This window comes from Jaculus jaculus, chromosome 1 (assembly GCF_020740685.1).
Source record: "Jaculus jaculus isolate mJacJac1 chromosome 1, mJacJac1.mat.Y.cur, whole genome shotgun sequence".
NCBI classification, from domain to species: Eukaryota; Metazoa; Chordata; class Mammalia; order Rodentia; family Dipodidae; genus Jaculus; species Jaculus jaculus.
Genome location: NC_059102.1, coordinates 160568227 through 160589110, shown reverse-complemented (window position 1 = coordinate 160589110; position 20884 = coordinate 160568227). Strand labels below are relative to the sequence as shown.

The window sequence follows — 20884 nt, the reverse complement described above, 5'->3', positions numbered from 1 at the left end:
ACTACTTTTTTTTTTTTTTTTTTCTCCTTTTTTGGTTTTTCAAGGTAGGGTTTCCACACAAGCCCAGGCTGATCTGGAATTCACTATGTAATCTCAGGGTGGCCTCAAACTCATAGCAATCCTCCTACCTGTGCTTCTCAAGTGCTGGGATTAAAGGTGTGTGCCATCATGCCCGGTTTTTCTTTTTAAAATATTATTTGTTTATTTACATGGAGAAAGAGAGATGGGGGGGGAGAGAGAATGGGTACACCAGGGCCTCTCATCACTGCAAACAAACCAGATGTTTGCAACTCGTTGTGCACCTGGCATAAAGCGGGTACTGGGAATTGAACCTAGGTCATTAGGCTTTGCAAGCAAGTACCTTAATCACTGAGCCATTTCCCCAGCTCTTTTTTTTTTTTTAATCTTTTTAATGCAAGATGTCACTGTGTAGCTCTGATTAGCCTTGAACTTGCCTTGCATAACACAGACCCTGTCTGGGAGTGAAAAAAAAAAAAATGCAGTCCTTGGCAGTAAAGCCTAAAGCCCCAGTCCCCAGAAACACATTGAAACAACAATCTTAAAGAAAAATAAGAATGTTTTACTGGTGAGAGCTGGATGGTTATGTCAAAGTAGTTCCTGGAATATACACAAAAGTGAAGTTACCTTTATGAGAATCTGAAAGATGAAAATATAGATCCGAACTACTGCTCCTTAGCTTTCTATTCCTGCCCAGCTTCTCCTCCCATGCTAGTTTACAGAATGCTTCTGAAAAAAATTTGTGTGTGTACTTTCCCTTTCAATGAGAGTCTATGTGTTCAATCTGAGCTTCACCCTAGCCTCAGGATCTGAGTTAATACATGTCAGCTGAGTGATTGTCACAACATGGCATTGAAGTGGCTGCTTCATGAGGACTATCAAAAATGAAATAGACACATTTGTTGTTGTTGTTTTGGTTTTCCAGGTAGGGTCTCACCCTAGTCCAGGCTGACCTAGAATTCACTATGTAGTCTCAGGATGGCCTCAAACTCACAGCAATACTCCTGCCTCAGCCTCCCTAGTGTTAGGATTAAAGGTATGTGCCACCACACTCAGCTCTTAAGTAGACATATTTGTAATCCCCTACTTGGGAGGGTGAGGCAGGAAGAATGAGAATTCTGGGCTATCCCTGAATAGTGAGTCCCTGTCTCAAAACAACAAAAATACTTAGAAGTAGAAATATGGGAATGGTGTCGTAAGGCTAAGACATTCTATTCTACTGGGCCTGGAGAGTGCTGAGCTGGCTTCTTGTGCCTTGATGAGGGGCTAGAGGATAAAGCTCTTTGACCTGAATGTACCACTTGACTTGGCCACAGGCATACTGCTAAACGATTGCTGCATAGACATTTTCAATAGGCTGCTGGTTCCTTGTTGTAGATGTGTAGATGTGATTGGTGGGAAACAGCTGTGTATTTTATCTCAGTACTGGCAATTTCTGAAGGTTTTTCTGGAAACACCATGGAGCTGTAACTGTATGAGTGAGGGCAGGTGAAGCTGGCAGGTAACTATAAAAAGGCTCAACCCAGCTGCCTGCTTCCTCTTGAGATGCAGGACTGGATGATCCCCAGGTGTTCAACTTGAAGAGAAAGATAGCTGTCCCTGGTTTTAAACAATAAGTGACCCTGAAGGGGGAGAGTGTAGACTGAAACAAGGACAAAGTAGGCCTGAGTGCCCAAGCTAACGTGCAGAATGGGTTAAAAGCTTCCTTTCCACTGGCGCCTACTGAAGTCTGCCACTAGGAGCCCTCTGGGGGCTGGCCCTAGGTTCTCCTGTTGTGGTGTTGGAGGGAAAGAGCTTGGGCGGGGGCTGGCCAAACTCCCTCCCTTGCTGCACCTCCTCCAATGGCAAAGAAGAGAGCTGCTGCTGAACACACCCCCACCCGATGCTGCAGCAGAACGGCTGGGCCCTCTGCCTGGCTGGCTCACTCGAGCTCAGCTCCCCCTCCTGCCATCTTCCGTTGCAAAGCATTTCTGGGAGCTGCATGTGGGTGACGCAGCAGCATTGTTCACAGGCACAGGAAGCCGCGGCTGAGCTGAAGGGCTTTAGAAGGAGCTCAGAGTGCTTCACGCTTTTCTAAATAGCCTGAAGGGTTAGAACCGTACTGCCCTGCCATCTGTGCTCTGGTAGATTCCAGGATTTTCAAGTAAATCAGGATTTCCTGGAAGCAGAAACCCTAACTCCTTCCGCACAACTTCAAACACAGAAAACAAAACAAAGACGCTGGGGAAACTTCACCCAAGAGCCTCTGCAGCTCCAGAGCAACAAGAAACGCAAGGTCAGGCGGTCGGTTGGCAAACCCTTTCTGGTGTGGGGTGTGTGTAACTGTAGGGACTTTGTCTCTTAGAAGAGGTAGAAGAACTGCCTGCCGAGCAAGTCCAGGACAATGCTTGTTACTTGGGTTGTTTGAGCCGTCATTGCACTTGTACCTCAATGATGGGATGTGCTTTGGAATTGGGCCGCTTGGTTTTGGGGACTCCTTAACTCCTTGCCCAGGCACCCTCACTTCTCTTTCCCTGTCTGTGTTATGTGGGGTGTGGGCCTGTGTTTGAATGTTCGCAGCCCTAGCTTAGGCGTCAGCCTTTCCGCACTCCACCCCCGCTCCCTGATCCCAAACCCCCACTGGTTAGGGGTGGTGGCTTCTTTATATGGTTTCTCATAGGGCCTCAGCTGGAGTCTGCCTTTTTTTTTTTTTTTTTTTTTTTTTTTGATAAAAGCAGTACAGGCTTGTTTGAATAGCCCCAGCAAAATAGGCTGGAAATCTGCATTTCCCTCCACACCCACACATACCCCAGTAACTGAACCATGCATATGTGAACAGCTGCCCCCCCAATGCAACCCACACAGTTTCTCCACCTCTCCTTCCCGGTGCCCCCAAACAAAAGTCTTAAAGGTAAAATTGGTCTGGTTTTGGTGAGCAGTTAAGTTCTTTTTCTACTCTTAGCTATCACACATCTTTCTGTACAGTCTGCTTTGCTGAAAGTGGAAAGTCCCTGTTTGTGGACAGCTTAGTTCTCTCAGCAGAGGAAATGGGCAGAGTCCTACTCCTCAGCAGTGTGAAGTGGGGGAGGGGAGCCATGCACTCCCTGCTGCACATTTTGAATGGACCTGGATTTTTCACCCTAGGGAGATTAGAAGCTGGGACCAAAGCTCTGTCCCACGTGGCACCACACCCTGCCTCTTCACCCCCACGCAGTATGGTGCTAACAGGAGGCTCCAGAATAGGATGCCATAGCAACTTGAAGTAAATAAAATGTCTGCAAATGAGATCAGTTTGGGGGAAGGTGTGAAGCATCTGGAGATTTGACAAAAGGGAAGATCTTTTCAGATTGTTGAAGGGTCTTTAGAGTCCTAATTCTAAAATTTAGAGCATGTTCCTTCCACTAAGGATGAAATAATTGAAAGTCTTGATTATTAAAATGACTGTTAAAGATGTCCCAGGCATGGTGACCTGTCTAGGTCAAAGTTTTGGGTTTTTGCTAAAAGCATTCCTAAGGCAAGTGTAACTTGTCTCCTAGATTTCTATTCTTTTGCTATGCTGTTGCTTAAGGGCTCCTACGATCAGACGAAGAGGTTTTTTGTTCTTTTAGGTTTGGGCTTCAGAAATCTCTGTCTTAAAACAACAACAACAAAAAAAAAACAGTCAACCCCTGTGATTCATGTAAGTGGCAGTTTCTTACTGTCACATTGTTCCTAAATCATCCAAACTTGATTGGTTTAAAGTCATGAGAGCTATTACCCTTAAGATTGTCCCTGCCCTATTAATAGAAATAAAGGCAAAAGCTGACTCTGCTCACATGTGTGTACTTACATGTATGTGCATGTTTAGGAAAGAGTTCTGTAATCAGCTGTAGATCAAGTCTCTGTCAGACTGGGGATGTTGCTCATTGGGTAAGAGAGCACTTGCCTAGCATGTGCATAAAGGCCTGGGTCAAGCCATCACATTAAGGTTCTGCTGTTTGTCTTACCAATTTAGTGTAACCAGTCAGTTTAATGCCCCTTTGCTCACAAAATGAAAGCCAACTTAACTTGGTAACAGTTATTGATATAAACAAATGAAGAGGCAATATAGTTGTACTGTCCCATTTAGAACTGTATGACAAGTATCAGCAGCTAGTTGCTTCAGTGTGTTGTTAGGAATACACAGGTAAGGAAGGTTTGACAGCAAAGGTAAGTTTAAAGTCTTGATAGTACTGTAGTCTTGTTTTTTCTTTCATCACTGCCATCATTGATTTACTTGTTTTGAATTAAGTCTAACAGATTGTTGTCAGCCTGCTCTTCCCCCCTTGGTGCTTGAAAAGAGTAAGGCTGAGTTTAGATGCTATGGGAGTGTTTAAGCTCATCATACCAGGTTTGTTTGTTTGTTTGTTTTTTCCTCCTTCTCTCCTACCCTTAGATTTTGCTGGAAGAGCTTGCCAATAGTGATCCCAAGTTAGCCCTCACTGGAGTCCCTATAGTACAGTGGCCAAAAAGGGATAAGGTAAGAGATTCTTCTGCTTAGTCTAAAATTCAGGTTGCTTAAGCCTTTTGCCAGCTGATTGATTATTACTATTCTGGGAAGAAAAGTTTAACTGTACAGGCATGGTGGTATATACCTGTAATCCCAATATTCTATAAGCAAGGACAACAGAATTACTCTTGATTTCTAGGCCAGCCTGGGTTGCATAGCAAAACCCTAAAAACAGGCCTGGAGAGATGGCTCAGTGGTTAAGGCATTTGCCTGCAAAGCCTAATGATGACCCAAATTTGATTCTCCAGTACCCATGTAGAGCCAGATGCACATTCTGGAGTCCGTTTGTAGTGGCTGAAGTCCTTGGCATGCCCATTCTGTCTGTCTTCTATCTCTCCCTGCTTGCAAATAAAATAAAAAATTCAAACAAACAAACAAAAATAGTAAAACAAGCCAGGGGTGGTGGTACACACCTTTAATCCCAGCACTTGGGAGGCAGAGGTGGGAGGATCACTGTGAGTTTGAGGCCACCCTGAGACTACATACTGAATTCCAAGTCAGCCTGGGCTAGAGCAAAACCCTACCTAAAAATGGTCCCCTCCTCCCCTTCCCCTAAAAAAAGTGAAATAAAAACTGACAGATCATTATTGGTTCTGTCCTGACTTGTACTCCAGAGTAACTGGCCATCTTGAGAATTGATTTAACAGGACTACCATTCTGGGAGGCCTCCCCCAAGTTCAGAAGCCAAGTACACATTGATTAACCAAAATGCATCAGCTCCCATCCTTCTGACCCACTGACTCAGTTGTCTTCATAAATAGGATTAAAGCTAGTTAAAATAAGTACATACATATTTGAAAGACTAAAGGAGTTTTGTTGTTATATAGTGAGACCCTGACCTCAAGGTTCCTCCACTATTCTTGGGGGGGAGGGTGCAGGTGTCAAGGTTGCTTTATGTAGACCAGATTGATCTGCTGTCGTTCTGCCTCTTCCTCAAAGTGCTGGGGTTATAGGAGTGCAAAGATTACACCCATCTCAGATTCCATTTAGGTAGTGCTTTTCACCATAGAATTAAAACAAATTGTCATCAGCTAAAAAATTGTCAGGAGTTTTTACTTCTATCTTACATCCTTGTACATAACATTTTACATTATATTATATAAATAAATGGTAGCATTCTTTTTCTGGCCATGAGTTTGACAGCTGAATTAGGACCCTCGTTGTTGTTTCCTAGGTGAAACTTGCAAGTGCATGGCATTCCAGGGGTATTTAGGCAGAATGTAAAGACATGAGGTTAAATGATGTCTTTAAAGAACCACCTCCCTCTTCCCAGGTATAGGAGTCCCACTTGCCACGCGGGACTGCCTCAAAACAATTCAGTCATTATTGGCTGTTGAGTATTTCGTGTCAGAAAATTGTTTAAGAAATGGTGGGAAAGTAAAGAAGTAGAAGATATGGTTCTTGTCCTTGAAAGGTCCCTAGCAAGGTAAATACAAGCGCTAAAATTACAAACATCTACCTGAGAGATTTATTCCACATTTAAATGTTATTGCTGTGTAACAGGGTCATATACTGTATTTGAAATGATAAAGAAATTAATAAAACCAGGTTCACCTTCTTGTACTTTGTGGTCCTGTTTAGACATACATTCTGAGTAGTCAGCATAAAGGACTATATTACAGGGCCAGTTCCTGGGGTGACTTCAGCACTTGACACTTAACCCAGAAAGCTTTAGAAAAGGAAATCTGTAAAATGTTCTGTAAAATGAAAGGGATGCGCCTGAAGCAGACTAAAGGGCTAGGACCAAGGGTTGGCATATTTTTCTGTAAAGGCTGAGATGGTAAATATTTTGTTTTATACTTCACAGTAGCTACAATGTCTGAGTTATACCATAGCAAAAAAAAGTAGCTATATACAGTATGTAAATAAATGAGCATGGCTGTGTTCCAATAAAATTTACTTGTAAAAATAAGCAATGGGCAGATTTTCTCACACACCAAAATCCTGGGCCAGGTACACTGCCATGTTTGTAATCTACCCTATCCAGTCTTTAAAGCAACATTATATGGTTGACTTCACTGCTTTCTTTTTTCAGCTTAAATTCCCTACCAGGCCAAAGGTACGGGTTCCTACCATCCCAATCACAAAGCCTCACACCATGAAGCCAGCCCCAAGGTTGACACCTGTGAGGCCTACAGCTGCCTCCCCCATTGTATCAGGAGCCAGGCGAAGAAGAGTGCGCTGTCGGAAATGCAAAGCCTGTGTGCAAGGAGAGTGTGGTGTTTGCCACTACTGCAGGGACATGAAGAAGTTTGGGGGCCCTGGACGCATGAAGCAGTCCTGTGTTCTCCGACAGTGCTTGGCAGTGAGTGATTTCCTTGGTAAAAGATTTTGGGGGAGGAGTATTAGTACAAAAGGACTGGAATTCATGAGTTAGAGAGATTTCAGAGCTAAGATGGAATTATACTCTCTGGTTTGCCCCTTTTCCCCAGGGTTCTGGCAATGAAAAATAGCATAATCCTTTGGCTGTGCTCACCTAATTTTCACACAAGAGACCAGCATTCAAAGAGAAAGTAACTGTCTTGTCGCCTTGTTATGTGGACTAGAAAGAACCTGTGAGGCTAGTAGACTTCTTGAGTGAAAGTCTCTTGGTCTCTAGGTCTCAGGGAGTTGAGTCTCCCACCTTATTCACTCATTTTTCTACCAAAACTCTCTTCTTGATACCTTAATTGTGTTCACCCCCACAAGCTTACTAGAAATTATGGGAAACAAGCCTCTGATCTTCATTTTAAGGGAAACTAAAATGAGAAGGATCTAAATCTGCTCTCTTAATCTGTCTTTGTGTTCTTGTAGCCCAGACTGCCTCATTCAGTTACATGTTCCCTCTGTGGAGAAGTGGATCAGAATGAAGAGACACAGGACTTTGAAAAGAAACTCATGGAATGTTGTATCTGCAACGAAATTGTTCATCCTGGTTGCCTTCAGGTGAGAAAAAGCCCAAAGGTCCTTGACAAGAGGATGAGACACCTGTCACAAGAGGCTGTCTCTGGGGCTGAGGAGATGGGTCAACCGTAAAAGATGCTTGCTGAGCCTGCTGACCTGGGTTCATTTCCCCAGATACTCTTACATCACCATACACAAAATATGGTACAAGTGTCTGATACTCACTTGCAGCAACAAGAGATCCTGGTGCACATGTGTGCAGACACATGCCACACACACACACACATGCAAATAAATAAAAAAAAAAATTAACTCAAGAGGCCGACACTCTGAGGCCCATGGTCATAGAGGAGCTTAACACAAACCTGCTATTTCAAATGTCTGTTATGTGTCAGGCTGTATGCTAGACCTTGAAAATGGAACAGTATACAAAATACACAAGTTACTGCCCTAGTAAATAGTGAGGCCTCTGAACAATGTGTTTGAAGGCCTTCAAGAGACTGCAGGGACTGTTTGGTGATTCTCCACTGAGTTCTAAACACTTTTTTAATATAATCCTTAACCACAACCTGAACAATTGTGTTGTGCATTGTTACATGTAACCACTTTTTACAGTTGAGAACACTTAAGTCACAGAGACTAAAGCATTAGTCTCTGAACCTAAGCAGTTGTTTGTTTGCTAAACCAAGATCAGGTCCGGTGCCAATAACATGAGAAGCTCAGGAGAGGAGACCCCAAACTGACCCAGAACCTTGAAAGTCTCTTCATGAAGCCTAACTTTGGTCAAATAATCAAGACGGAAGATGACAATGGTGGCCAGTTTCCCAATGCTAGGAGTTAGTATTAGTGCTTTATATTGCTAAGTAGCTGTCAGTTTTTACTCCTATATGGGCCATTGTGTTCGGAAATGGATGATCTTCCAATTTCTAATGCCTGTATTAGTTACTGTGTGTAGAAGGCAGTAAAAACTGACTTTTTAAAAAAATCTATCTGCCTATAGATGGATGGAGAAGGATTACTTAACGAGGAATTGCCAAATTGCTGGGAGTGTCCAAAGTGTTACCAGGAAGACAGCTCAGAGAAAGCCCAGGTAAAGGAACATGTTCAGACTTCTTTTGTGACAGGAAAGGAAATGTCAGTCTGGGGAGTTGCTTTGTGCTTGCCTTTACAACAGCAGTATTTACAGGGTTTTTAATGACATATAGGAAGGTTATTATTATTATTATTATTGGGGAGGGCAGGGATCTTTTTTCTTTAGTTCCTTTTTGTTGTTTTTCGAGGTAGGGTCTCACTCTAGCCCAGGCTGACCTGGTATTCACTGGGTAGCCTCAGGGTGGCCTTGAACTCACAGTGATCCTCCTACCTCAGCCTCCCAAGTGCTGGGATTAAAGGCTAGGTTTTGGTTTTTGTATTACTAAATTCTGTTTAATTTGGGATCTGCAAATTCCTGAAGTCCTTTTATTCTTGGGGGCAGTAAAAAAGGAAGGAGCCTTGAAGGAAGTTAGGTGTGTAGCTTTCTCCTGAGGAATGTAACTAGAGGGGAGGCAGTGGCCTGAGGGTGCTGCTGAGTTGTGGAGTAGTATACTAGAGTTTCCAGTTAGGCAGGTTCACATTTTTGTCTTAACCTGGGTGGCCTCGCTGAAAGACCTACCCAGCCCATGTGCCCCAATGTGTCATTCAAAGGCAACCCCTCCCCTAGAGAGGGTGGAGACTAAGTTTCATGACCTTGGCCCAGGGCAGCTGAGGTTGCTAGCCTAATGATTGCCAGTAACATCATTGGGCCAAAAGGACTCTGGTTACTTATGCTGGCAAGGCAAGGCCTGCTGAAGGCTCATATCTCAGGAGGAGGCTGGCCTAGTGTCAGTACTTCAGGGGTCCTATACAGGAGTGGGGAAGCAGGCATAAGGGAATTTCCTTTTTATTTCTTCCACTTGGGCACTGAGAAAGTTGATGTTTTAGTCTAAATTGGAGTTTGTAGAGCTGACTACTGCTAAAGTTCTCTTCATTCCAGATTCTTCAACTAGTAGCTTTACCATTTATTGTCTTCTAGTGCTGTTGAAGGTTGGCATTCCAGTTGTAGAAAGGGTTGGCGGATGCTATAATAGCCTGCCCCCAGAAAGAAGGTGATCATTTTCTCTATAAACTGTAGTGACCAAGAATGTAAGGAACAGAGACCAGGGTTATTTTTTTTTTAATTTGTAAGCAGATAGCAAGAGAGATAGAAGAGAGACTGACAGACAGAGAGAGAATGGGCATGCCAAGGTCTGTAGCCACTACAAACAAACTCCAGGCGACACATGTGCCCCTTACGTGGGTCCTAGGGAATTGAACTGTATCCTTTGGCTTCACAGGCAAACACCTTAACTGCTAAGCCATCTCTCTAGCCCAAGATCAGGATTATTGTTAGGGATATAAAATGTCTCTCCTCAAGGAAAATTCGACTTAATAGTAAAGTTTCTAGTGGCACATATTAACTAAGCTGTCACAGCATAGCTAAGGTGGGTTTCAGGAAAGTACTGGTGCCAGAGGATGAGGAGTCAGCCTTGTGTTTGTCATCATAATCCCATGCAGTCCTGTGTGGCACAGTGCTTCACAGAGGTTCTCAGGCTTTTTCTCTCATGTCACATGGGAATAGAAACTAGGAAAGCTGAACTAAGACACTGGAGAACTACTAACCTAAAATTTGGTAGTGTCTTGTCACTCAGCTCCTACTTCCTTGTCCAAAGCCTAGGTGGGCTATTTTTCTTCCATTAATGCACATAGTACTCAGGTGAAGGGCTAAATTAGAAAGAAAAATGAGTGTGGTCAAGGGTAGCCCTTTTGAAACATTATTTTTACTTAGGGAATTATCAAAATATTGAAATGAGAGGGCTGGACAAATGGTTTAGTGGTTAAGCACTTGCCTATGAAGCCTAAGGACCCTGGTCTGAGGTTCAATTCCCCAGGACTCACGTAAGCCAGATGCACAAGGTGGTACATGCATCTGGAATTTGTTTGCAGTGGCTGGAGGCCCTGGTGCACCCATTCTCTTTTTTTTTTTTTCTCTCTCTCTCTCTCTCTCTGTCACTCTCAAATAAATTTAAAAAAGGTTATTTTTTAATATTGAAGTGAGGTGAATAAGGTGGGATGTAGAATCAGGCAGCTCATATTTTAGATCTTACTCCTCTGTACTTAGACACAAGTGATACATTTGAAGATTTTTCTCAGTAATCAGAATTCTCTAACATAGGCATGAGCTCAGTTGCTGTTCTTGGCAGTCTGAATTGTATGTACCTTCTGAGGAGATGGTCCCTCTTGTAACGGTGACTTGCCTTCGGCTTTGGAAAAAAGGAAGCATTGATGTTACTTTTCTGGGTATGTTTTGCAGAAGCGGAAAATGGAAGAGAGCGATGAAGAAGCTGTGCAAGCCAAAGTCCTACGGCCCCTGAGGAGCTGCGAGGAGCCCCTCACACCCCCACCTCACTCACCCACTTCCATGCTGCAGCTCATCCACGACCCGGTCTCCCCCCGGGCCATGGTGACTCGGTCATCCCCTGGGGCTGGTCCCAGCGACCACCATAGTGCCAGCCGCGATGAGCGCTTCAAAAGGCGGCAGTTGCTTCGGCTACAGGCCACAGAGCGCACCATGGTACGGGAAAAGGAGAACAATCCCAGCGGCAAAAAGGAGCTGTCTGAAGTTGAGAAAGCCAAGATCCGGGGATCGTACCTCACTGTCACGCTACAGAGGCCCACCAAAGAGCTCCACGGGACATCCATTGTGCCCAAGCTGCAGGCCATCACGGCCTCCTCTGCCAACCTTCGCCATTCCCCCCGTGTGCTAGTGCAGCACTGCCCAGCCCGAACCCCACAGCGTGGGGATGAGGAGGGGCTAGGGGGAGAGGAGGAGGAAGAGGAGGAGGAGGAAGATGACAGTGCAGAGGAGGGGGGTGCAGCCAGGCTGAATGGCCGGGGCAGTTGGGCTCAGGATGGAGACGAAAGCTGGATGCAGCGGGAGGTCTGGATGTCTGTCTTCCGCTACCTCAGCCGCAGAGAACTTTGTGAATGTATGCGAGTGTGCAAGACATGGTATAAATGGTGAGCAGGGATACAGGGGATCAGAAGTAGGGGCATGGGAGTAGGTGGCAGGTCTTTCCACATGAGAGCATCATGCACCTTGACATCTTAAGGCTTCAAAGAACCAATCTTTGTGTCCAATGTAGTCCATAGTGCCTGCAGATGTTCAGGGAATTTAGCCCATTGCCTCCTCTCCCTGCTCTGGGCAAGGGAAACTGGTTTGAGAGATGGATTTGTATGGCGTGTGCCAAAACCTCAGGGTTTTACAAACTAGAAGTCTGTCCTCCTTCCCTTCCCAACTGATCATAAGTTAGTTGAGAACCTGTGACATGCTAGGCACTTTATTTTTCTTATTTATTTTTTTGTAGCAGGGTGACAGTTCAGCTCAGGTTGACCTAGAACTCACTCTAGCTCAGGCTGACCCAGAATTCACTGTGTAGTTTCAGGGTGACCTTGAACTTAAAGCGAACCACCTACCTCAGCCTCCCAAGTGCTAGGATTAAAGGTGTGTGCCACCATGCCCAGCTTCTGCTTTTTATTATCAATTTTTAAATTTTATTTGTTTATTTGAAAATGAGAGAGAGACAGAGAAAATGAGCATGCCAGGGCCTCCAGACACTGCAAACTACAGATGCATATGTCACCTTGTACATTTGGCTTTGTAGGCAAGCACCTTAACCTCTAAGCCCTCCCTCCAGCCCCTTTTCTGCTTTTGATGGCATAACTACCTGAATCACTTCCTTCAGTAGCTTCAACCACCAAGAGTAATGAGCATGCCTTCTAAAATGAAGGTATTCCTATTTTCTAGTTTTAATTTTTCAGGGGTAATTTGAGACAAGGTTTCACTCTATCCCAGGGTTTCACTGTAGCCCAAGCTGTAGGACAGGCTCGTCACAAATTCAGGCCACAAGTTTTATCCTATCTCAGCCTTCCCAGTGTTTTATTTATTTATGAGAAAAAAATGGGCATACTAGGGCCTCTAGCCACTGTAAACAAACTCCAGATGCTTGCATCACCTTGTACATTTGGCTTACATGGGTTCTGGTGAGTCAAACCTTAGTCCTTAGGCTTCACAGGCAAGCACCTTAGCCACTAAGCCATCTCTCTATCCCTGAACAGACTCTTAATGGGGAAATTCCCAAGGATACTAAATAAAGAGATTTATGTTGGGCATTGTGGGGTTTCTCTAAAATCTAGGATATATAACTTTTTTCTGGGTTATATCCTATTAATAGTTCTCAAAGTGTTGAGTCTTGGCCAGCACCAGCATCTCAGGTCTTTTTAGGGTGTGATGGTACACATTGTAAATCTTAGCACTTCGGGAGGCAGAGGCAGAAACATGAGTGCAAATTTGAGGCTTTCTGGGCTACATGGTTCCAGGCCAACCTGTGCTAAAGAGTAAGACTGCGTTTCAGAAAAGCAAAAGAATAGATTCTTGGACCTGCTGAACCAGCCTCTGAGACTGACCCAGCATTGTACTCTCATAAACCTTTTTCCAAAGACACTTAGGTATTCTTGTTTAAGTTAAATAGACTCTGTTCTTTGCCAATATAAGGTTATTTATTAATTTAGAATTAATATGTGATCTATCAAAAAAATTAGGGGTGATGAGATAGGGTCTTGCGCAGGCTGTCCTCGAACTCACAGCAATCCTCCCACCTTTGCCTCCCAAGTGCTGAGATTAAAAGTGTTTGCCACCACACCCAGCTCCAAAATTTTTAAATTTCTTTTTGTCAAGCAAGTGGGCCTGCCTGGAAATTGCCTTGTTTCCAGGTTAAGGCTCATAAGGACTCCCATTATGTACTGTCTTCTGGCCAGACTCTGAGCTGGGCTTTGGCTGGGTCTGGGCTTCAGGATACTAAATGGAAGCCTGCATAGTGCAATGCTTTCTTTGTCCTACAGAAACACGTTTTGGGAGCTCCCTTGATAGGAGTATCGAGTTAATGGCAGCTAGTTCTCTTTCCTGTATTACAGGTGCTGTGACAAGAGACTTTGGACAAAAATTGACTTGAGTAGGTGTAAGGCCATTGTACCCCAAGCTCTCAGTGGCATCATCAAGAGGCAACCTGTTAGCCTTGACCTCAGTTGGACCAACATCTCCAAAAAGCAACTGACGTGGCTGGTCAATAGGCTGCCAGGTAGGTGAGCAGCCGCCAGATGTGCTGCTGTATCCAGGCCCAGGGGATCAGCAGAGATCACTGTGCCTTTGGCAGTGCTGCTGAAAATTGCTTTAGTGTACTTTAGGGCAACAGTCTGTTTTGGTTGCCTTTCTGCTTAGCAAGGGATTTTCCCAAGACCACTTTAACATCCAGTTTTCAAGACGTCACTGGACAGATGACTGCACTAAACACAGAATGAAGCCAGCTTTGCAGGTCTCCTAAGCATAGCCACTGAAGAGGAAACTTGAGTCAGGTGTTCACTTGATTAATCTTTTAGCCCTTCAGCATTTTATGGCCTTAGAGAAGAAGAGGGCCAGAGGGATGGCTTAGTGGTTAAGGCATTGGCCTGCAAAGCTAAAGGACACAGGTTCAATTCCCTGGGACCCACATTAGCCAGATGCACAAAGGAGTGCATGCATCTGGAGTTCATTGCAGTGGCTGGAGGCCCTGGTGCTCCCATTCTCTCTATCTCCCTCTTTCTCTGTCAAATAAATAAAAATAAAATATTTTTTTAAAAAACAAGATGCCACATACTCTTGATTGCTCTGGTAAAAACTAAACAATTGAGGCAGATAGAAAAAGAATGGGCATGTGTGTCTGGCTTACATGGGTCCCAGGGAATTGAACCTAGGTGCTTTGGCTTTGCAGGCAAGCACCTTAACCCCTAAGCCCTGTTTCCGCCCTAAGCAATTGGTTTTAACACCAAAGTAGAAATTGCAATTGGAAGTCTACATAGGAATCTTTGGTGGGGGGTGGGTATTACCATGGGATATTTTTTATAATCATGGAAAATGTTAATAAAAATTGAGGAAAAAAAAGAATCTTTGGATTTGGAACCAGGTGTGGTGGCACGTGCCTTTAATCCCAGCACTCAGGAGGCAGAGGTAGGAGGCGTGCCATGAATTTGAGACCACCCTGAGACTACATTGTGAATTCCAGGTCAGCCTGAGAGTAAGACCCTATGTGGGGGGAGGGAGAATCTTTGGATTTAGTGGTGCACACCTTTAGTCAGCACTCAGGAGGCAGAGATAAGAGGATTGCCATGAGTTCAAGGCTACCCTGAGACTACATAGTGAGTTTCAGGTTATTTTAGGCTAGAATGAAACCATCCCTGGGGTGAGGTGTGGTGGGGGCCACTTTTGTATTGCAAGAAATCTCACTAGACTGAAAATCAACTCTTTTGTTGTTGTTATTTTGAGGTATGGTTTCACTCTTGTCTAGGCTGATTTGGAATTCACTATGTAGTCTCAGGGTGGCCTTGAACTCATGGCAATCCTCCTACCTCTGTCCCCCTCCCCCCAATGCTGGAATTAAAGACCCCCACACCCAGTGAAATCAACTCATTTTACTCAGGTCAGCTAGTAATTGAGGCTTTGAATGGTCTCTTCAGCAGCATATGCTGTATATCTTTGTTTCTATTTGTTACAGGACTAAAAGACCTCCTCCTAGCAGGCTGCTCCTGGTCTGCAGTCTCTGCTCTCAGCACCTCCAGCTGCCCCCTTCTCAGGACCCTTGATCTTCGGTGGGCAGTAGGAATCAAAGACCCTCAAATTCGGGACTTGCTGACTCCACCAGCTGATAAACCAGGTATGCTAGGCCTGACTTAATGGGGTATCTTTGGACAGACCCCAAAACTAAAGTAGTCTTACAGTAAAGTTCTGAAAGAATGGAAGAATACAAGTTGTAGAAAGAATGAAAAGTATAAGTACAGGTTAACTGTTGACAAGCAGATAATTACCACAGGCAAAAGAGGACATCCATTCTGTGGGTCAGTGGGATTTTGGGGTCCAGAATATAAGCCCAAGAAAGTCTTGCAAGGCTTCATGGCTGAAGTGGAACATCAAAAGTCCAATGGCAGCAGGGCATGGTGGCTCATGCCTTTAATTCCAGCACTTGGGAGGCAGGTAGGTGAATTGCCCTGAGTTCAAGGTCAGCCTGGACTAGAGTAAGACCCTGATTTTGGGGGAGGGAGGAAGCCCAGTGGTGTAGAAAACCATGGTATTGTGAAAACGAAAGGAGCATTCCACACATAGCCATGTAAGTGAAGCATGATCTGGCCCTGGGAAAAGAAAGAAAACTTATTCTGGTTTCTTAGAACATTTCTGTGAAGCTGGAGAGATAGCTTAGTGGTTACACGCTTGCCTGTAAAGCCTAAGGACCCCAGTTCAAGGCTCTATTTCCTAGGACCCACATTAGCCAGATGCACAAGGGGCCACATGCATCTGGAGTTCCTTTACAGTGTCTGGAGGTCCTGGCATGCCCGTTCTCTCTCCCTCTCTCTGCCTCTTTCTCTCTGGCTGTCGCTCTCAAATAAATAAATTAATTAAAAAAAAGAAAAAGAAACATTCCTGTATACTACTCACTGCCCTGAAGGTAGGGGTGGGTGTGGGCACTTCTTAACTCTATCAAGGGGTTCTAGCTAGCACATAGCTGATGCTCTTTGGGGATTTGAAACTGAATTAGAAAATTGAGAGTCCTAATCTGGGCTCTTTCCTTGCTTGTGCAGGTCAGGACAATCGCAGCAAGCTCCGCAACATGACTGACTTCCGGCTGGCAGGCCTTGACATCACAGATGCCACTCTTCGACTCATCATTCGCCACATGCCTCTCCTGTCTCGACTCGACCTGAGTCACTGCAGCCACCTTACAGATCAGTCCTCCAACCTACTCACTGCTGTTGGGTCTTCCACTCGTTATTCCCTCACAGAGCTCAATATGGCAGGTATGTTGCTGCCTTTGTTCACACTAAGTAAGGAAGGCTTTGATTTGTATTTTGAAGGAAGGCCTGGGAAAACGGAGTGACAGAGGAGGGCATCTGTGGCTGTGTGTTTTGTTACCTTTTCCTCTTGGCCACTTTGCCCACAGGTTGCAATAAATTGACAGACCAGACCCTGATCTACCTAAGGCGCATTGCCAACGTCACCTTGATTGATCTTCGAGGATGCAAGCAGATAACTCGAAAAGCCTGCGAGCACTTCATCTCAGACTTGTCCATTAACAGCCTCTACTGCCTGTCTGATGAGAAGCTGATACAGAAGATCAGCTAAGACATGCTCAACCTGTACTGAACAGGAAACCCATCTCCCCCTGCCTTCCCACCAAGGAGAGCCTCTTCCTGACCTGCACAGGCTCTGAGGCCAGCATCACACTCCCTCTCTGCTCTCCTGTCTCTGAGCCCTTCTCTCACAAGTGGGGCAGAGAGGATGGTGGACAAAAGGCTCACTTACCTGCTTCTCTCCCTCCCAAGGAAAAGAGTAGTAGTTGATCCAAGGAGAAAGCACAGGCTGTGCTGTCCCGGTGCCTGCTCGCTTGTTCACCTGCTAGGAAGCCGGGCTCTCGGTTTGGGGTTTGTGCATCCTTCGCTTGCACTGGGCCCAGAGTGCTTTGCACCCATGGTGCCCCGCAGTGCCTGGTTTGAAGCAAACTCCAGGGAAGAAAACAGCCCTGCCTCTACGATCAGGTTCTCGTGGCGTCCATTGAGTCTCTCCTTTGTTATACTCTCCCGGCTTCTGCAGGAGGGGCCAGCGGCTCCAGGAACACCAGGCCTGGCAGGTCCCACTGGTGCTGTTGAGATGTCCGAAGCCTCACTCCACATCTGTGCTAGTCCTCCTTTCTTGTCCCTGAGTTTGATGCTGTCCAATGCTCGTGCTCATTCACATAATGCAGTTCCCACCCTGTCCCCAATAATCTCTGTGAAGTCCTTGTTGCACTTACTGGGGCCAAAGCTCTTCAGAGGGGCTGGAACTGTACCCCCAGGGACACCTCCATTTCATTGCTACCCAGGCAGATTCTGAGACAGGCATCATCCTTTTGCTCCCCTCATGCTTCCCACTGCCCTTTTCCATATGCCTAAACAAGGCTTTCCCAGGATGTGTGTCCTCAGAGGGAGCAGATTGTTTCCCCCAGGTGAGGGGAACAGAGGACTGGCTGAGTGCCCCTTCCCCCCTCCTGGCCTCTGGTTTAGTGTAGCACCCTGAGCCTAGGCCTACACATCGGCCCAGCAGCTCAATGACCTGGTGCCTTTTGAAGGGAGGGGTTCTGGTTGGAAGCCAGTCACCTGCCCTCTGCCCACAGCCGTGGAAGGGGGTGTGCATGTGCCTCTGTGTGTGTGGCTGGCTGAGTGTGCTGCCCGTGCGTGTGGAGGGAGGAGGAGCATAGTGTCTCCCACTCCATTGCCCTTTGTCAAGCCCCATTCAGCTGCCCCCTTTTACTTTGCATTGAAAGGCCTGTCCAAAGATCCTCTCTCTAGGGCAGCAGAGAGCTTTTTGCACTTTAAAAAAAAAGAAAGAAAGGTCGGAATTCTTTTGGGTCAATATTTAGAGTGTGTGAGGAGATGCTCAGCAGCCTGTGGCAAGAGTTTATAAGTGATAGATGTAAATTTGCACTCTGCTCCCCAATTATAGGAGATTGATAGCACAACCTTGCCCCGCCTTCTTTTCCCTCCAATCCCACCCTTCCAGCCCCTTTTCCTTTAGCCCTGCTTAGGCTTTTCTAGACTCCATTAGGAGGGAAAGGAGCCCTGGCACCATGGGTCTTAAGTGTGAACCACCTAAGGAGAGATGCCAACTGCACCCTTGCCGCTGCTAAAGCAGTAGAGGTAGAAGGGTTGCTCCCTCTTTGCCACCTTGTTCATCTTTGACCCTGGCATTAACCAGCCTTTTTAGAGGAAACTGGGTACTGGTAGGAGTGGTATTGTGTCTGCTTCTTCCAATCTGATTGTCTTGGCTACACCTTAAACAACAGCCTGCTCCTGTGACCCTCTACCCATTCCATTGGTCTTTAGCCCCAGTCCTCTGGGGCTGAAATATTGAGGAAATGCCAGTGACTTATTCCAGAGTGCCTCATTTAGGGGAACTTCTCTGTAAAGAACCCTGGGTATTGAGCAAAAACCTTATTATTATTATTATTAATGACCTATAATTGGAAACTTCCTACCTTTTTTTTTTTTTTTGGTTGCTCCTGTGGAAAGTATTAAAATTACTGTTTTGTTTGTCTTTCTATGAAAGGGGGGGGGGAGTGGAGAGACCCCTTCAGAGCAGGGATTGTGCCGGGAGAGTGCCTCTGACTTTGGGACAGATCATCACAGAAGTTCTAAGCTGATGGCTTGTTTTGAGTTGGTTTTATGTTTGTTTGCATTCGGGTCTGATGAAAACAAGCGTCTTTACCATGCACGTAAATTGGGCAGCAGAACAGGGAGCCCAGGATGGCAGCAGATGGACTGATGCCCTTACTGGGTTTTACTTTCCCTTAGGACTGTGAGGGGAGAATGGTATTTAGAGGTTAGGGTTGGTCCTCATAGAGGAGAGAATCTCTGGGGACAGAGGACCTTGGAGTTTCATTGTATTCATACATCTGCTCTTGGCTATGGCCTGGCCAGGAGAGCCCGCCCTCCGACTGCAAGACCAGTCCTCTGCCTCCATCTTTCCACATACAGGGGCAAAAAAAAAAAAAAAAGAAAAAAAAGAAAGTAAAGAAAAGAAAAAAAAAAAAACAAAGGAAAGGAAGAAAATTTATATATATATATATATAATATAAAATCACTTGGTGATTAAAAAATAACTGCTCAATAAAACTCCTAAAGTCACTATGTTTAAAGGGTTTGGTTGTGTTTTTGTTTTTCAGAAAAAAAATGTAAATATATATATTTTTTGTTGCTTATTTAGAGTCGATCTCCAATGTTGTGCTAAGATTTTTAAATTAAATGTAAGCATTAAGGGAATAAGTCTTAGGCTATTGAAGCTGACACATTGGGGTTATTTTGGGCCAGGGAAAGAAGGAAGTTAGTTGGACTTTGTTTTCTAAAAGTTCTCTCTACTATTGGTTTTAGAAAGAGCAAGGATATCTTTCCTCTGACACGTGGGGATGGGAGATATTTGTGTAATAAAAATTTTAAAAGATAAAAAAAGAAATAGCCTCTAATGGGAAATATTTCAATTTTTTTTTGTTTTTGTTTTTAAATAAAAAAGGCTTTAAAAACAAAAACTAACCCTTTTCTGCTTTGGGTGTTTGTGTGTGTGTGTCAGAGGTCATGCAGATGGGTGCTTCTGTGTGGGTGTGTGTTAGGATGAGTCAGAGGTCATGCCAGATGGTGCTGCTGGCCGAGGCCATAATACTGTCTTCACTGATCTGAGCAGAATTACAGTAACCAGTCTCCTTATTAGCTTTTGTTTAAGCATAAGGACCTGAGTTTGATCCTCAGCCTGTGTGAAAGTACTGTGCATAATGGCACACGCTTGTAATCATAGCACCAGGCCCAGTAGACCCCTGGGATTCACTGGCAAGCCAGTCTAGCTTCATGCCAGTGAGAACCTGTTTCAAAAGGTGGGCATTGTCTGAGAAACCCAAAGTTGTCACAACTCTGTCATGTGTGTCCAGACAGGTACCTACATAAACATGAAGGGGGGTGCTGGGGAGATGGCTTAGCATATAAAGATGCTTGCTTATGAAGCCTGTCTACCTAGCTTCGCTTCTCTAGCACCCATGTAAAGTCAAGTCAGATGCACAAAGTGGCATGTACTTCTGGAGTTTGCAGTGGCAAGAAGCCCTGGGGTACTCTTTTTTCTCTCCTTGCAATTTTTTTTTTTTTTTTAATGAACTGAAGAGGGCTAGAGAGATTGCTCAGCAGATAAAGGTGTTTTTTGCAAACCCTGATGGTCCAGGTTCATGCATTTCATGCATCTGGGTATCGTTTGCAGTGGCAGGAGGCTGTAGAACATATTCTGTCAAACTTGTTCTTTAGTTAAAAAAAAAAAAAAAGGACTAGTAAACCAGACATGGTGGCGCACACCTTTAATCCCAATACTTGAGAGGCAGAGGTACATGGATCGCGGTGAGTTCGAGGCTACCCCGAGACTGCATAGCGAATTCCAGGTCAGCCTGGACTGGAGAGCGAGTCCCTGCCTCAAAAAATGAAGAGAGAGAAGAAAAAACAAATGGTGAGCCAGGTGCGGTGGCAGCTCGAGCCCACCCTGAATGGCAACAGTGAATTCCAGGTCAGCCTTGGGCTACCATTAGACCCTATCTCGAAAAGTCGGAAAAAAAATTATACACACACACACACACACACACACACACACACATATATACATATATATATAACAGAGGAAAAGACAGACTACTGGTACCAGGATGTCTTGCTGCTATAAGCAAACTCAATATAATCTTGAAAGCGTTCAGCCTCAACCTCCCAAGTAGATAGGATCACAGGCCTTAAAATGATGTCTGGTCAGCTAACAACTGAAGCCCAGCATACTACAAATGGTTA

At 45.0% G+C, this 20884-nt stretch overlaps 1 protein-coding gene across 4 annotated transcripts in view; it reads left to right on the top strand.

Annotated features, from left to right (window-relative positions):
* Kdm2a (lysine demethylase 2A) overlaps nucleotides 1–19062 on the top strand; it is a 126870-nt gene extending 107808 nt beyond the window's left edge. For all 4 annotated transcript variants that reach the window (XM_045147762.1, XM_045147776.1, XM_045147753.1 and 1 more), the window contains 9 exons: nucleotides 4412–4495; nucleotides 6561–6830; nucleotides 7319–7450; nucleotides 8409–8498; nucleotides 10776–11482; nucleotides 13436–13599; nucleotides 15049–15207; nucleotides 16127–16342; nucleotides 16486–19062. In XM_045147762.1, coding sequence (XP_045003697.1) covers nucleotides 4412–4495; nucleotides 6561–6830; nucleotides 7319–7450; nucleotides 8409–8498; nucleotides 10776–11482; nucleotides 13436–13599; nucleotides 15049–15207; nucleotides 16127–16342; nucleotides 16486–16667 — 2004 coding nt within the window. In that variant the 3' untranslated portion in view covers nucleotides 16668–19062. The remainder of the gene's footprint in view (nucleotides 1–4411; nucleotides 4496–6560; nucleotides 6831–7318; nucleotides 7451–8408; nucleotides 8499–10775; nucleotides 11483–13435; nucleotides 13600–15048; nucleotides 15208–16126; nucleotides 16343–16485) is intronic.
* Nucleotides 19063–20884: the final 1822 nt, after the last annotated feature.